At 34.8% G+C, this 17,795-nt stretch overlaps 1 protein-coding gene and 1 pseudogene across 2 annotated transcripts; one reads left to right on the top strand and one right to left on the bottom strand.

The window, feature by feature from the left end:
* Window positions 1-265: 265 nt before the first annotated feature.
* On the top strand, window positions 266-2,647 carry LOC120159056 (annotated as a pseudogene).
* A 7,403-nt stretch (window positions 2,648-10,050) lies between these two features.
* LOC120159155 lies at window positions 10,051-14,761 on the bottom strand. 2 transcript variants are annotated; one of them, XM_039169809.1, is made up of 7 exons: window positions 14,388-14,754; window positions 14,104-14,301; window positions 12,535-12,807; window positions 12,152-12,254; window positions 11,623-11,741; window positions 11,161-11,337; window positions 10,051-10,838 (listed from the first exon to the last, which is right to left on the bottom strand). In XM_039169809.1, exons 1-7 carry the CDS (start codon window positions 14,682-14,684, stop codon window positions 10,080-10,082), a joined length of 1,926 nt encoding a protein of 641 aa, XP_039025740.1. In that variant the 5' UTR covers window positions 14,685-14,754; the 3' UTR covers window positions 10,051-10,079. The 2 variants fall into 2 exon arrangements, with proteins under 2 accessions (XP_039025740.1, XP_039025741.1); XM_039169810.1 differs by lacking the exon at window positions 12,535-12,807 and having other exon boundaries at window positions 14,388-14,761.
* Window positions 14,762-17,795: the final 3,034 nt, after the last annotated feature.

Here is a 17,795-nt window from a genome sequence, read left to right as displayed (position 1 = left end):
TCGGGATTTTCGTTAGTTGTTACTGGCTAGTGGTCTGACTGAATATAATTAAATAGTTAAGTGATCTGATTAATAAAATTAAAAGATTTGTGGTAAAAGTGAAAGGTTTACATATTTGAGTGGTCAATGGTATAGTTTACCCAAAAAATATATATATTACCACGTGCGTCTCACGTGACTGTCATCCTACGTTCCAAATTCCAATTGACTAAAAAATCCTATATATCAATTCTCGCAACGTATGGTTACTGGCCTTGTACAATTCCCCATGACCAATTCGCTTTCTCCATCTGTACCGTTGTCATTTCCACCAACGCGCTTGCACATTCGTGCTTTTATCTTACGCGCCACCGTGTCTGTCCCGACCGCTTTCTCTACTCCAACCTCTCCTTCTACTATCCACCGTAGATTCCTCCGGATACCTTCTCCGATAATGAATTCCAACACGAAACTCGCCGCGACTCAACTGGAGCAACTCGATGAGTTATCCGATTTCGAAAAGCTTCTCTCACCGAGTGGTCAGATCTCTATCTGCGGCTTCGGATCCCTCGTCTCCGGTAGGTACAGATAGCTAAGCTTCCAACTTGATCTTATTGATGATCATCATCACGATTCATTGATCATCGCTTGATTGAGAGCAGAAAGGAGCGCGCGGAGTACATTCCCAAGTCTATTGAACTTCAGAGTAGCGAAATTGAAAGGATTTAGGCGTGTCTTCGCTCACGTCGCTCCAATTTTCTTTGACCGTGGCATCCCAAGCCAGAAACTAAGGTTATGTTTGGATACTGACAAAGTGACAATTCAATGGGAAAGAAAGAATAACAATTTCGTAGTTATTCGGAAAGTCGATTTGAAAATGTTATTTTCCTCTATGTTTTAAGATGAATTTGACGGGTTTTTTTTTTTATTTCAGGAGATACCAAGCTTAAGTGTAGAACCTTGTAAGGAGATACTGTAATTGTTACTGTATTTGAGGTTCAAAAATCAGAGGTATTGCTTTTCTATTTCAAAATTTTGGAATTTTGAGTTAAATATTTCGACTTTGACTTGATATGCTTCTATTTCTCTGTGAATTTAGATTCCAGCTTTCATTGAAAGAGAACTCGAATTCCGTTTTCTCGCTGTAAGTTTCTTCCTACTTGATTTCCTGCTAGTTGGCTATCCATTTATTGCTTTTGTGGATATTTAGGATTCTTTTGTTTGTTCTATAGGTCTTGCCTGAAACACTTGATGGAGAGCCCTTTGCCAATCCAGCCGTATGTGAAATTTGATTTAACTTACCTTTTCTGATCGCTTATGTTGCTCGAACTCTTTATTTTTAAAAGATTTTGTATTCGAACACTTGCACCTGTAATATACATCGACTTGATTATGGAGATATGATATTCCAAATACATTGAAAGTTTTAGGAAAAAAAATGAACATATCACGTCACACATTTTCCAGTATTTGACACTCATGGACACCCGAGTTCAAGTAGCATAGCTTGGGCCTTTTTTTCTCGAAGGGTCGTAATTTTTCGTTTATATTTGCTTGGAATATCAATGCAGGTTCTTTGTGGTCGTTACAGTGATGAGGAATTCTTTCAAATTAGATGCAAAGGTTAGGGTTCTTGTGACTTTGGGGTTCTGAGTGAAAGAAATTATGATTTTTGTTAGTTGTTGGTGTTGCTTCATTCATTGTACTTGTAACAAATGCTTATGCCTTCCGTGCAGGAAGTAAGGACATTTATTTCCAGCAATATGGTCGTTGCAACATCGAGAAGATTTGGCAAGACGATATCTTGCAGTGCCATGTATATCTTCGACACTGGTATGTACTCATTTTATATTTGATGCACATCTCATGCTGTAGTCCTACACCATATGTACTAATAAGCTATCAAATTCGATTCTTCGTATCTGTATTTCTCTGTAGTTTGATATTTTCTGTGTGTATATCTTGCCGTGCCGTGCCGTGCAGTGCATATCTTCAACACTGGTATGTACTAATTTTATATTCGATACGCGTCTCATGCTGTAGTCCTCCCACCCTTCATTTTTCTTAAGCATTCGTATCTGATTCCGACATCCGATTCTCTCACACGAATACGAGTAGCACATGCATCAAGCATATGAAGAACACAACACTTTCCTTCTAGATTTGAAGTCGTTAATAAGCTATCAAATTCGATTATTCATTTCTGTATTTCTGTGTGGGTTAATACTTTGAACTATGTATCTCTTCAAATGGTAATCATGGATTCCCAATGCCAACTGAGTTTTCTACTTAGGCTAGGAATTATTTCGGCTAAACCGAGTAACAGATATGTTGTACTTCAGTGTATTGGCAGCTAAGAATCTAGGTGATATCGCTTACAACAACTTTCTGGATCATACTTTCCTCGGAGACCGAACGACCACCATGAGGACGTATTCGACGACTACGGGTTCCGGGATCATGGAAGAGCAGCCTCCAGAATCTCTGAAGTCTCGCTACGGCGGCTGATATTTATCTGGAAATCGACAGGTAATCCTCTTGATGTTTCTATTGTTAACCATATTTCGGGGTCTGATTGGTAGAGGAGCCAAAACGAGAATGGTTGCCATATTCAACTGGCCTAAGAGAGCTATGGAGGGTTCATCTCAAGGAATTTTAATTTTCAGATAAAAACACCATTATTATGCTATTATAATAATATTACTACTTTATATTAAATATTAAAATAAATTTTTTATGAAAGGTTAAATATTATAATAATTAGTTTGTTAAATTTTGATGCATCCAAAGTTTAATTCCTCCGTTGAGAGTGATGAGTCGGATTGTCTCAGGAAAGGCGGGTTAATATACGGCTAATATACGACGTTACCGGATACATTAAAAGATATTTAACAAATTCGGTTTAACGCTACCGGAAATGTTGACATAATAATAATGTAGTAGGTCTAAGTCATGAAGAAATATTAAAAAATTTTGCAACCGGCAAACTTAATTTGTCGGTTCGTGTCGATCCAAATTAAAAATGTGTCGATCCAAAACGATATAACAGGTAAAACTATGACAAAACCGGTATTGAAATGATAAAACCGGTAAAGCTCTACCGGATACATTTAAAGTGTCGGTACTTTAATATAAGGATCGACACTTCGTGAATTTAAAAGAGAAGCAGTTTTAAATCCTATAAAGTGACGATACTTTTAAAAAATGTATCGATCCAAAACGATATAACAGGTAAAAATATGATAAAATCGGTATCAAAATGATAAAACCCGTAAAACGTTACCGGATATATTGAAAGTGTCGATACTTTATATAAGGATCGACACTTTGTGAATTTAAAAGAGAAGCAGTTTTAGCGCCTATAATGTGTCGATACTTTAAAAAATATATCGATCCACAACGATATAACAGGTAAAAATATGATAAAACAGGTATCAAAATGATAAAACCGGTAAAATGATACCGGATTTATTGAAAGTGTCGATACTTTCGTAAGTACGTGTAATAAATTATCGACACTTTCAAAGAAATAAGTAATTATCCTTTCGAAAGTATCGATACCTGACATAAAAGTATCGACACTTTTGTATTTGTATCGATTAAATATAAATAACATATCCGATGAAAATATAAAGGTAATAGCTAAATATCCTCTGAAAATAGATAGAACGGACGAGTTTTTGAAATCGAAGCGTAATTGTTGCTGCATTTCAGAAGGCGTTTCTAAAGCGAAGTTTGTTTGTTGCTACAGTCGAATCGAAAAGTATGTTGTCGAAACTCTAATTTTTTATTATTACAGTAATCGCGATAGGGTTTTTATGTGTTGTTTGAGGTTTTGGAGTAAAGATTCATTTGGACCGATTACAGGTAGAAAGTGATATTCAAGGAAAAATATAAATGTCGATACTTTTATTAAATATTATAGGTAGAAAATGATATTATAGATTGTATAAATGTGCCGACACATTTTGGTGTGGTCATTCAAATTCTTTTGAAGAAAATCGTTTTACCACAAGAGTAGTTATCTATATTTGTATATTGAATAAAGTGTATGTAACAAAATAATTTGATTTGCGTAAACTGATATATGAAGGAAAAATTGAGTCAATGGGTTGTAAAATTGTTGGTGGAGCAGATGACTTTGAAATTGAGGCCGAGACTCGAAAGCAACCAAAGGGTGGATATATGTACTTCTAGTAAGTATCGATGTCTTTTTGTTATTATTGTTGAAATGGTAATTGGATTAAAGTATCGATAAACTTTAAATTGATTACAAATTTTAAATGTTGACAGTATGGTCGAATGCAAAAGGATGAAGGAAGATGGCACACAGAGCGGTTCGATATGTAAAATGAAATTGACATTGAGTAGTATTTAGTGTTAATGTATTGATTAAGAAACGTTTATGTTTAATATTAGGTGACAAAAGATGTGAGGTCCAAATGGAATTCAATGAGTGATGCTGAAAAGGAACTTTACATCACACAATCAAGGAATGATAGTAAAGAATACAAAGAACGAAGGAAAGCACATGAAAATAAGGTATTCATTAAACTTGTAAATACGTTGATACAAAATATATAAGAACTATAACATTATATATTGTTAAAAAATGTAGGAAGTGTCGACAAGATGCAGCATTAAAAGGGTGAATTCATTAATTAAACACCTTAAAGAGAAGAGTCAGTTGAATGTGCTGGGAGAAATAGGTTTTGGATCGTTGGTAGGAGTAAGGGATCGACCTATTCGGAGGGAATTGTGTTGATCCTTGATGGCGCAATTTGATGTCAGACAATGTATTGCTAAGTATGGTGATTTTTCATTTCCTCTCGGGATCCTATGTGCTGCAGCCGTATTGGGGGTAGAAAATGAAGGCAAAAGTGTTGTAGAAGTCTGTAAGAGTAAGGACTGGAAAGCACTTGCCTCCAAATATGGTTTGAAGCAGAAGGTGACATATGCTGAAATTGAAGAGGAAATAAAAAGTGGATCTTACGTTGGGGATGAGCTGAAGGCCAGAGTTCTATTATACCTTGTCGGTATCTTTCTTTGTCCAATGGGTAATACGTCAACGAACAAGGAACATATGAAGCTCATTTGCGATGAAGGCTTAAAGGGTGAATTCAATTGGGCTGAAAATATCCATTCGAGATTAATTGAATCAATAATCACCTTTAAAAAGGGCAGCCAGAGATACCTCAAAAGGTGCATAGCAATCTTAGAGGTAAATGAGTTGAAGAACTTTTTTGTGTTTTTATATAAAAATATAAATTTTATTATAAATGCAGGTTGCATTGTACGATTTTTGGTCGGGCTGTGAGGCAGTGCCGGCTTATGAAAGAACCGGAGTAGCACGCATCCGTGCATGGGGGAAGGAAGAGGTGGTTAGAGTGATGGTGAAGTTAAAGTTGAATAGAGCGAAGAAGCAAGAAAGGGTAATAAATGTAATTAAATAATATTAAGAATATAATCAATGTCTTAATATTGTAATTTAATTTTGAAGGTTATTGGCAAGGATGTAGAGGAGGTAGAGGAGAAGAAAGGAGAGATGGTTGTATTGGGGGATGACGGTGAGTGGGACGAAGGTGAGGGAAAATATAGTAACTTCGACATTTTGATGTCTGAATTGGCTGATATCAAAAAAATCCAATTTGATATCATGCAAAGACAATCAAGAGTCGAAGAGAAACTTGATAGAGTCGAAGAGAAACTTGAGAGAGTCGAAGATACATTTGAGAGGCATAAGGGGGTAGTGGAAGGAAAAATAGATGGAGTGGTGAAAGAAGTAGAGGTGTTGAGGGGTGAAGTGGTGAAAGAAGTTGGGGTGTTAAGAGGTGATATTAAGATGGTGACGGGTGAAAAATTTGAGGGAGTGGTGAAGGAGGTTGTGGAATTGAGGAGTGAACTTACCGGGGTGAAGGGGGTGGTTGATAAATACTTGGATGAAGGGGATCAATTGAATGGTGAAATAAAAGAGATGAAGAGCTATGTAGAAAAAAAAATACGATGAACTGAAAAAATATGAAGAAGAAAAGAGGGAGGAGGAAGAAGAAGAGATGGAAGAAATGAGGATGAAGGAAGTCGATGTCATTTATACATCGGAGAGTGTTATAGCAGCAGATTTGGATTCGGAATGTCATGCACCCCAGAAGAAGAAGTAGAAGGTAAGTTGAATAAAAGAAAACTTAATTTGATTTTTATTATATTGTTGTGACAAAAATTTGTATGTAAAATTGTAGGTTGAAAAAGCGGATATTCCAAGCGGAATTGATGACATCGAAGCTGCAATTTGTGATTATTTATAGAATAGTGAGTTAGAATCGGAGTAAGTGAAATATATTGCTTTGTGAGTTATATTTAAATATTTCATGACAACATATTAATCCTAATGATTCATACAGATATTCTGTAATCTCAATGGGAAATCAATTCGCTAGTGTATACGACGTTGCAACGTTGAAGCCTACGGAATGGGTTGGCGGTGTGGTAAGTAGAAAGTAGAAAATGTTAAAACTTATTAAATATGTTCTGATTGTGTAATTAATTTTGTTAGGTTATTGATTTGGCCTGGACAGTATGCTACGATTCTCAGAAGTCACTCCGGAGGATTGGCTACCTTCCATACCACTTAGCGGTGGGTTAAATTAATAAATGGAGATAAGTAGTGTTATAGACGGTAAATTAATAATGTTTGTTGCGTAATTGCAGCAGCAGGCGTTTGATGCCAACAGCAAAGAAAGTGTTGAGAGTATTGCTACCTTCTGGAGTCTCATACTAAATAACTATGTAAAATTCACCGACTGTGAGAAGGTAAGACACCATACCAATTGCAAATGATGTTTTCGGATATAGAATGTTGAATTTTGTCAAATTGAGTATGAAATTTGTTGCAGATCATGATCACAATAAACTATCATAATTCACATTGGTATCTGTTGGTGTTGGATATGGTAGATCGTGTTGCAACAATATATTATCATTAAATTTAGGTATTGGTAGTGGTAGTTAAAGGGTGGGTACAACATTAAATTCGCAGTACATATTTAGGTATGTACAATAACTACAAGTATATATTATCATTAAATTTAGGTATGTACAATAACTACATATTTAGGTATGTACATCTTTTGAGTGAGTTTTAAGATATCAATTTAGTAATTATATGTATCTAATGATTTATTTTTTATGTTACGGTATATATTATCATTAAATTAAAAACAATAAACATATATATTACATATTTATTATTATCTTTAGTTAATATTGTTAAATTTAAATTCTAAATATTATTTTATAAAATATCAAAACAATCAAATAATTTTTTGTGTAAATGAAATTATTAAATTAATATTGTAAGTGGAAAACATGAAACACTATTAAAAAAATTAAAACATAAATTACATAACTTTAAAAAAGTATCGATCATTTTTATAAAAAGTATGGACACTTTCAATATAATAGGTAAAAATATGATGTAATAGGTAGCACTTATATAATGTAATAGGTAGCGTTTATATAATGTAATAGGTAATGTTTATATTGTAAAGTATCTATCATTTTTATAAAAGTGTCAATACTTATTTCACTGTGGAAAACATTAATTTAAGGTTATCTTTTGAGTGAGTTTTAAGATATCAATTTAGTAATTATATGTATCTAATGATTTATTTTTTATGTTACGGTATATATTATCATTAAATTAAAAACAATAAACATATATATTACATATTTATTATTATCTTTGGTTAATATTGTTAAATTTAAATTTTAAATATTATTTTATAAAATATCAAAACAATCAAATAATTTTTTGTGCAAATGAAATTATTAAATTAATATTGTAGGTGGAAAACATGAAACACTATTAAAAATTTGAAACATAAATTACATAGCTTTAAAAAAAGTATCGATCTTTTTTATAAAAAAGTATAGACACTTTCAACATATTATAATGTAATAGGTAAATTTGCAATGCTATCGGTATAAATATACCGGTTTACTTATAAAATAGGTCAATATAAGCGCTACTTATTACATTATATAAGCGCTACCTAGTATGTTATTGTACTTTATAATATTTTCGGTTAAATAATATAACATAACCGGTCTAAATTTTAACCGGTCACTTGTTTAACCAGTCACGCCGTATATTAGCCGTTTTTTAGACGCCGCACCGCAGAACTACCCGTGATGAGTAGGCCGAGCTCTTCGATGTTAGAATGTGTTAATTATTTGATCGGGTCGGTTTTTAAAATTTTAAGGGTAAATTGTACATTTAGATCCTAAACTATCAATTTTAATCTGTTTTAGTATCTAAACTTTCAATTTTTCAAAACCATACTTGACATTTAGTTTCTGTTTCTTTTTAATACATTGTCGTTAAAAACTTAATGGTTACTAGATTATCTTCTCACTCCTATTTTGGTTATTAGAGTCTAAATGTTTTAAATTTACTTACTTAACTTTCAAATTACTCTTAATTTAATCACTCTAAATTTTAAATTTATTTTTTTTATTTTTAATTATATATTAATAAAAAATGTCATGTCACAAAAAATATTAATAAAATAAATTAGAGTGATTAAAATATGAGTAATTTGAACGTTGAGTAGTTAAATTAAAGTTTTCAAACTTTAGTACAAAATATAAGTGAGAAGATAGCTGAATAATGAATTATGTAATTTACCCGTAAAAAAATGAGGTACTAAAATAAAATAAAAATTAAATGTTTGGTATGGTTTTAAAATAATTAAAAGTTTAAGTTTTAAAATAGATCAAAATTGATAATTTAAGTATTAAACATGTAATTTATTCTTAAAATTTTAAAGATCAAAACAACTTCAGGGACCCGCGAGCATCGACCATTAAGGTCGGGACTGGTGCACTTCAATGGATGAGTAAGTGTTTCGGTTTTAAATAGTGGTCCGCGACCGTGATAGCGTTCGTGAAATAACGGTAGCGTTGCTTTTCTATATACCCGCATGACCGCAATAGCGTTCGCTATGGCCGCAATTGCGATAAACGAGACATGAACGAAAACACGATCGCGACCGCGATTTGAATTCCTGATCGGTATTGGTGTAGAATCGATTTCCATGTTTTGTCAAATTGGTCTATAAAATGGCCCGTCGACATGATAAATTTGGTCAAATTGCTCTATAATTTTTTGGAGGATCAAATTAATCTTTGAATTTTACAAGTTTGGTCAAATTAGTCCTTACTTTTTAGGGTTTGAGTTAATCTTTAAATTTGGTCAAACTAGTCCTTGAACGTTTCTGTGTCAAATTGGTCCCTAAATTTGTAAATTGTTATAAATAGTTCAAAGGCAACATGATCAAATTTATTAGGCGGATTTGACCAAATTTAACAAATTTAAAGGTTCAGTACAACTAAAAACACTTTCGAAGGGAATTTGACAAAGTATATTGAAGGTAAAAGGGCATCACAGGTAATCTACTTTTTGAAAAAAAATCAATGTGACTACCGTATTATTTTTTTCTTTTAATGTGACCCTCCAACTCAGAAAATAAATCTAATGTGATATTTTGATCAACGTTTTTCGTCATTGACGTTACAGTATTGGAGTGCCAGATTACGATATTGATGTAGCGATCTACGATGCTAACGTGACAGACCATCTACCATGTTAGAGTTACTAATTTAGTCCAATTATTATGCCATTCGCCACATTAATTTACCACATTGGACTATCATGTTAATATGGTAAACTGTCACATCAATACTGTAACGTTCAACAATGAAAAAACATTGGTTATAGAGTAACATTGGATTTATTTTCTGAGTTGGAAGGTCAATACCTACATTGGTTTTCTTTTTAGAAGTATAGAGACGTCTGAGGCGTTTTCCCCTCAATTGGACTATCCACTTGTCTAAAATCAAAACATCTGAACCGAATTTGACCATTTTCTTTCTGTGGAATCCGAAAGTTCAATACAATTGATTAAATCAACAATTACATTTCGAATTTTATCATTTACAAGTCTCGGATTTCTCTGTTCTCAAACTCAATCTCACTTCCACGGGGAACCGAAATACTTGAACAGACAACAAATGTGAAAACCAGCACTGTAGTTCCTTCAATCTTATAAAACATCAAAGCCACAATCCTTATCCTTTTCAAGTTCAACAATTAACAATTCCATCATTTTCTTATACATGGGCATATAATGATCATTAATCATGGTTCTCGATAGCCGGATCTTACTATACAGTTCCCTAGGTGTTTGGTATATACGAACCGGATCGTTGCCGGACCCATCACCGTTTCGGTCGTCATCTAGGTCGGCAGCATCTGACGGAGGTGTGGCAACGATATGCATAATTCTACCTGGGGGGTAGAAACGGAGGTTCTCAGAGGCATCTGGGGGAGAAATGGGACTTCTACTTCCTGGTGATGCATCGGCTGAGAGTTCATTCTCCTGTTCCATAATTTCTTTCGCCACGGCAGCTTCTTCTGCGCAGGCATGAAGATCAACTTCACTCTCCCGCCTCTTAAGCTCTTTCTCGAGTTCATACCACAACTCGCCGCCTGCAATTTCGTCCGTGGTAGATGATGTAATAACTCTATCCATAGCAATCAGGGGTTCATCTTCATCAGTGTCATCATGGCCTGAACCACCACCGGAACTACATTCCACTTTGGTTTCATTTATTGTGACCACTTCTGTCAGTAGACCTTCAGAACTTTCAGATGTTATCGAAGCTTCAATTGTGTCATCCCCTTTCGCATTCAATCCCGAACTCACATTCCGACGACGGGGACCGATGCAAGACCATGAAGTTAGAGATGAGCGGCTTCTTACAACAGCTTGAGCAACATTTTGAGCACCTTTCATGACAACCTATAGTTTTAAAGAGAAAGGAATCCACCCAAAGCTGACTGAATTTAGGGGTTGATCATAATTTGGTTCAGTTTTAGTACACATATTTATCGGGAGGAAAAACATTAATAATCTAAAACCTAATTTAAAAATAAAGATTTATATTCAGACTATAAAAATCAAATTAAAAAAGTAAAATGCGGTTTGATTTGGATAATTATGATTTTTAGTTGATAAATCGAAAATCAAACCAAATATATTTAGTCATTACTTGAACCATAATTGGACCATACTAAAAAACTGTGCATTTGTGAAATGTGCTGTAGATTGTTATCGGCTTTACCTTTGTGCTGCTAGAAACGGGTCGAAGAAGAGCACCAGCACCAGCGACCCTGGCCTTTGCAGTAGCCATCGAGGGAAGACGTGAACCCAAAGCAGAGGCGGAACGATAAACAACATTAAGAACCCTGGTTCGTTCAACTTGATCCCTCAAATCATTTAACCATGATGACGCTGTAACCTGATGATAACAAATTTTAAAGGTGAGGAAGGACAATAATTGGGTAAGCTTATTCGGATTTATGGGTGAATGTCATACACAAATATGTGTCTGACACAGGTATGTTCAGAGTTTTTAGGTTTTTCGTGTATTTGTAGAATTCTTGGAGGCCATATATTTGTATCTATGTGCTGAACATGAGTATCGGTCACAGGTACTTCAGAAAAAAAATTGAAACAACATGGATTACAACCATTATAAACATTATTCGCATTTCTGTTCCTGTGAGGAGAAAGTGAAAAGTACCTCAGCGCGAAGGTCATCAACTGAAGCAGCAGAGAATGTAGGAACTAAATCAGAGCCGTTGATGATAGTTGTAATGAAGTGCTTGCCTGATTCTGCTAAATCCCATGTCATACAGGCAGCTGCAACATTAAGACTTTAAGTGTTTAGAAAGTAGTGCAATCAAGTTCTTTTAAAGAAGAAGAAAAAGCCTCATCAACCGTATATTAGAAAAAACCTCTGTTACAGGCCAAATCTATAAAGGCCCTTAATTTGGGTTATTTAATGAAGGAAAGAAATAAAAGAGTAACCGAAGCCTTAATTAAATAACCCAAATTAAGGGCCTTTCCTAACATAGATTTGGCCCGTAACAACCTTTCACTAAAAGCAAAAAGAACATGTTACTTGGAATAGAGCACAAGTGTTGGACGAGCATGCATATTAATACAGACATGTTCAATTTTTGACAAATAGCTTGTTATAGAGAATGAGGATTTACATCAACGGGACATCTATACTAAATACGAAACATTTATTACGTTAAATTGTTTACCAGGGGCAAATGTGAAACAAGTGCTGGAGGCAAACTCTTTACGTTCCCGAAGAATGTATGTTAACAATGCTGCTGTTCCACCTCCAAGCGAATGCCCAACAATCTAGCAATGAAAGAAAATATTAGATAAACAGATGTAAATATAGGCTTGCAAAATATTTTCAATCATCATATCACAAAAGTATATAATTTCAACAAAAAATAAGGAAACTACAACTAAATTCAATAAGACCAGACATCAAGTAACCAAAAATAAAAAAATAAATAAAAAATCAACAATTAGGCATCAACAAAATATACATGATCTTGTTAAGAAGAAAAGTTAGACCATTCCTGGTTTTTATTTATTGAATAAAGTTAAAAACAAAACAGTTAGAAATTACCTCAACTTTGTAGTCAGGATAATCACCAAGAGCCTTTAGTAGGCAAGGAGCAGTGAGCTTTGCAATCCAACGAGCTGCAGCAACCATTCCACAGTGTGCATATCCTAAGACGAGGTTGCTAATCCCACCATCATCTAAAACCGAATGGTGGAAAGGAACTACTGCACCGGTTGCTGCTGTTAGTGTATCTTTAATGCTGTGAGTGCCACGAATCAATAGAAGGAAACACTTCGAATTTTTATCACGTATGATTGTGAAAGCTGGTTTCATGAGCTGCAACAATTATTTCAAAATTAATTGAAATTGATGAAAAGAACAGTTACTGCACAACTATCCAAAGAAAGATAAAATCCAAGTATGTTAAATTCAAATGAGGATGCTAAACATTGTTACTCAAACTTGGGGTGTTTCATGTGAGTGCTGAATACAAGTATGTTTCAAACACAGGTATGTTAATTGCTTGTCCAGCCTCAGTTGGTTGAGCGCAAGGCTCTTAACCTTGTGGTCGTGGGATCGAGTCCCATGGTGGGCAATTCATAATTCGGAGGTCTCCCACGGAAGCTACTCTCAACCTGGTATTGGGGGCAGCCTACTATCCTACCTCCTCCTTACCTCATTACATATGGGAATAAGAGTCAGCTAATTTTTTTTGAAGGGTCATATGATATGGATAATTATAAGATACGGGTGATGGATATGGTACTTCAATATAATAAAAGGTCAAAGCAACATAGTTGTTAACCACCAAAGAGCTAGGCCAAAAATCTCTAATACTATTTTGACTTTGGTAAAAGTTAAAGCATTTCCACCTAGACAAGGAATAAGAGTTTCATGTGGATATTCAAGCCTACATCAACAACAACAAGAGATGCTCCCTTGGTTCTTAGGGTCCTTTAAGTTTGATGAAAATGGGTAATCTTTTACAGTGTATTCTAATTCTTTCCCCCACAACCAAGCCTTGTTAGCTATATGTTCCCTTGTGCTTAAGGTAAGATCTTCATTCAGTATTCCTATTTGATACCATAAGCTATGTTAACCCAGACTATTTATAAAAAAAATACTCATATCTAAGACATGAATCAAGTATGAGATGTGGTCATCCAAATATATGAAAAACTTTTAGAACATTGATCATATCCATACATGATATTTACCCAAATCCGGGTGACAGAAATCAAGAACACTCAGTGTTTAGACCATAAAAAAACTATTCAATGACTAAGACTTCACAGAATCAATTAAGAACTGGGAAGTGACAAAACAAATATGTAATATGAATACAGCACAATATGGACCTGATGAATAAGAATTTTTAACAAAACTAAGACATCGAGTACATCAGAACAGGATAATAAAAAAAATTAATATAAAATCATACACGATGAAATATAAAAGTAAACTTTTCAATTAATATTAATAAGCAATAGCTTTAATCTTTATTTCGTTGATCCGTGCTTCGTAGATCAAGAATTAACAGACTACTAGGATGCTCAATTCATCAAACAAAAGCTTCCTTTTCACATTATAAAATCAAAACAATAAATAAATGGTTTGAAGAAGGTAACATACCTCAGCTTTAGGCTTATGAAGAAGTACATCTTCCTGTGAGTGACCAGCAGATTCTAAAAACACCGGAAATGGCTTCTTTGAGAAAAGCATACAAAGAGTTAGCAGTCTTAGGAGATTATTCAACTCCTTTATAATCTCTTCACCCTTAAGTTCCAGACAATTATCTCCACCATAAACACTCCCCACTTGAAAATTTCCCTAAAAAAAGTTTTTTCAACACACAATTTTAATCCTAATCTCAAAGCAGTACTCGAAACAAAAGCGTGCGCTTGCATTTTACGAACCTGCCTCCGCATAAGATAATTAATGCCGAAAGCCAAATCGCCGATCGGCCATTTCCCGAGAGTCTCCGAGTAAGTAAACCGCAGAGTCTCGGATATCGTAGTGATCGCTTCGAGCCACGTGGCGGGCGCTTGAGCCGGTCTTCTAGCTATCCTCCTGTTCACCGATCTGCTCGAATTCGATAAATCGTCATCTTCTTGTCCCGCTACCGCGCCGCCTTTAGCTTCCGATTTCCTCAACCAGACGTAGTACAGTATCACTGCCACCCCCGCCGCCGTCGCCATTGTGCCGGCGGCCATCGTTTCAGCTCTCCTAATCCACCAGACCTCTTAGAGTAATAAAGCAAAGCAATCAATCATGAAATTGACGGCGATTCTTTGAAAAGAACAGCAAGAAAGGATCTAAGGAAATTACGCGAAACGTAGGTGTTTCTCCGCTAAATGTTGTTTGCCAGTTAGCAGAACAGATGTATACACAAAAACGTTGATGAGTTGGAGAAGGGAAACATATAGGAAATTAGGAATCCGAGAGGGCACGCACCTTTGGCAAAAACAACCGGATACAATTAATTTGTTTACAAATAAAGTATTTTTGTTATTAAGGCAAAAATGCATTAGATGTCCCTATATTTTAAAAAATAATTAATGTGACTCGTATTATTTTTTCTTTCAATACGACTCTCCAACTTAGAAAATAAACTCAATGTGACCGTTTAACCAACGTTTTTCGTCATTGACGGTTACAGTGTTGATGTGACAGTTCACGGTATTAATGTAACAATCTACGGTGCTGACATGTCAGTCTATCTACCATGTTTGAAATACCAATTTAGCTCATCCGTCATGTTATCAATTATAGTAGATCACCACGTTAGTACTGTAAACTGTCATATCAGCATTGTAAACTGTCACATCAGTACTGTAACGACCAACAATGAAAAACGTTGGTCAAAGGGTCACATTGGACTTATTTTCTGAGTTGAAGGGTCACATTGAGAGAGAGAAAAATAATACAAGGGTCACATTGATTTTTTGTAAAGTACATAGACCTTTGATGGTTTTTTTTTGCCTAAAATAAAAGAATTTATTCCTCTAGATATCCCTAAACTATGTTTAGATAAATTTTTCAAAATTTTGCAATTCTTATCACTTTATAGTGAGCATTTTGTAATATTTTGATAAATTTAATGACTATTTTGTTAGATCTATTCTTACACCAAAATTTTGATAGGATTATCGTTATGCTTAACTTATAAGATCCAAATTATAATTTTAAAAGTTTGAGGTCAATTTAAAGTCTAAGTTATAATTTTAGTCTGTTTATCAAAATTAGCTCAAAATTAAATATTAATAATGATCTGTAAGAAGAAGGATTGTTTATTTATTTCAGTAGAGCCTACCTCACATAATGTAAACTTTAATTTGAGCTGGGTTGGTCTAGCCCATTAATTATATATTTTTATAATTTAATTATTAAAATAAATTCAAAAATATTTTACTATTTTACGAGTAATTATTCAAGTTTGTGGGTCAGTCCAAACATGGTCCGATTTGAGCAAAGAGTTGAAAATTTTTCAAGCCCAAATTTGGCATGGATTTATAAATATTTCTATTATATCCTTTTCTAGTTATTGCAGTTATTATTATGGGTAAATTACACCGTTCTCTAATGAACTATACTCTCTCTCTTGTTTTCCTCACTAAACTTTCAAGTTTTTTATTTTGATCACTGAACTTTACAAATTGAATCATTGTGCTCACTCCCCGTTAACTCTCTAACGTATTGATGATGTGTCATTTTTTAAATTATTTTTTAATATAAAATAATTGAGAAAATAACAAAAAATATATGGTTGTCGGATGCCACCGTCAGCCACCGTCAACCAACGTATATGGTGGTCATTCGGTCCCAAATTTCATGGGTTGCTTTGCTTCGACATCGTGATTTCAAATCTGACCTCTAATTTTTCGGAACTTGATTCAAAATTCACGAATTTGAGATCGAAAGTGAAGAGTTGAAACGTTTCAGTTGAGAATCGTGGATTTTGGGACATTTTACGGTGAAACAACCACTAGATTCGGACTCAGGGGGTTAAGATAAACTAATCCATGAAATTTGGGACTGAACAGCTACCATCAACGACAGTGGACGGTGGTTGAAATAAAAAATAACGTGGTGGCTGACGGAAAGAAAATGAAGAAGAAAAGGAAAAATGGTAAATTACACTATTTCTCACCGAACTTTACTATCTCTCTTATTTTACTCACCAAACTTTTAATATAAGATTCGAAACGATGTCGTTTTGGTGTATATTTGATTTTTTTCAGAACGGCGTCATTCTGATGATTGTGTCATGTCATAACATTGTTAAATAGTTAAGACAGAGTTAACTAAATGATTTAATATCTAAAGTTCAGTGAGTAAAATAAAAAAAAAAATTAAAAGTTGGGTGAGGAAAATAGGAGAGAGAATATAATTCAATGAGGAACGATGTAATTTACCCTATTATTATAGATACAAATATATTGGCCATGGATATTCTTACATATTATTGTTTATTCTAGTAAGTCGGAGATTTTTTCGGTATGGTGAGTGCGGTTACTGTGGAGGAAATGGTAGAGGCTACTGGCATAGTTTGTGGTAAGTTGCCGGTGAGGTACTTTGGGGTCCCTCTTGTGACTAGGCGACTCTCAGTGAAAGACTTTGTTCCTCTCATTTATAGTATTACTGCCAAGTTGCAGGGTTGGAAGGCTAAAGCTGTCTTATGCTGGGAGAATGCAGCTTATCCAGTCTGTGATTTATAGCGTCCAAAATTTTTGGAGTTGTCAGCTGGCTCTCCCGGATGCTGTTCTTAATCGGATAAATCAGTTATGCTCCAGATTCTTCTGGAAAGGTGAGGATAAGGCAGCTAAAGGGGCGCGAATGGGTTGGAAGTCGATTTGCAACCCTAAGTCGGAAGGGGGTCTCGGACTCAAGGACCTGAAGTGTTGCAATCGGGTGTGTTCCCTTTTTCTTATTCGGAAGGTGTTGTTGAAGGAGGGGTCTATTTGGGTGGCTTGGATGTACTCTTATATCATCAAAACCAACTCGTTTTGGGATCTATCGTGCCCTCAGCAGTGTAGCTGGACTTGGAGGACTTTGCTTCATCTTAGGGGTAAGGTGGCTTCTGTTCAAGGCTTCTTGACTCTATCTTCGGTCTCATTGGTTTGGAAAGAGATTCGGAGTAAGAAGGAAAAGGTTCCTTGGGAGCTTCTAATTTGGCACTGGGGGCATATTCCCAAGAATTCCCTTATTGCTTGGATGACGGTGTTGGACAGGCTGCCTACTAGAAGTAGGCTTATCTCATTTGGCCTTGTCATTGAAGGAAGTTGTGGTTTGTGTTCGAGAGTTATGAAGACCGGGGACCATTT

The sequence above is a fragment of the Hibiscus syriacus genome, unplaced genomic scaffold, assembly GCF_006381635.1.
Source record: "Hibiscus syriacus cultivar Baekdansim isolate YM2019G1 unplaced genomic scaffold, ASM638163v2 tig00111342_pilon, whole genome shotgun sequence".
Lineage (NCBI taxonomy): Eukaryota > Viridiplantae > Streptophyta > Magnoliopsida > Malvales > Malvaceae > Hibiscus > Hibiscus syriacus.
The sequence above is the reverse complement of the archived record's forward strand: the minus strand, read 5'-3'. Positions and strand labels throughout refer to the sequence as shown.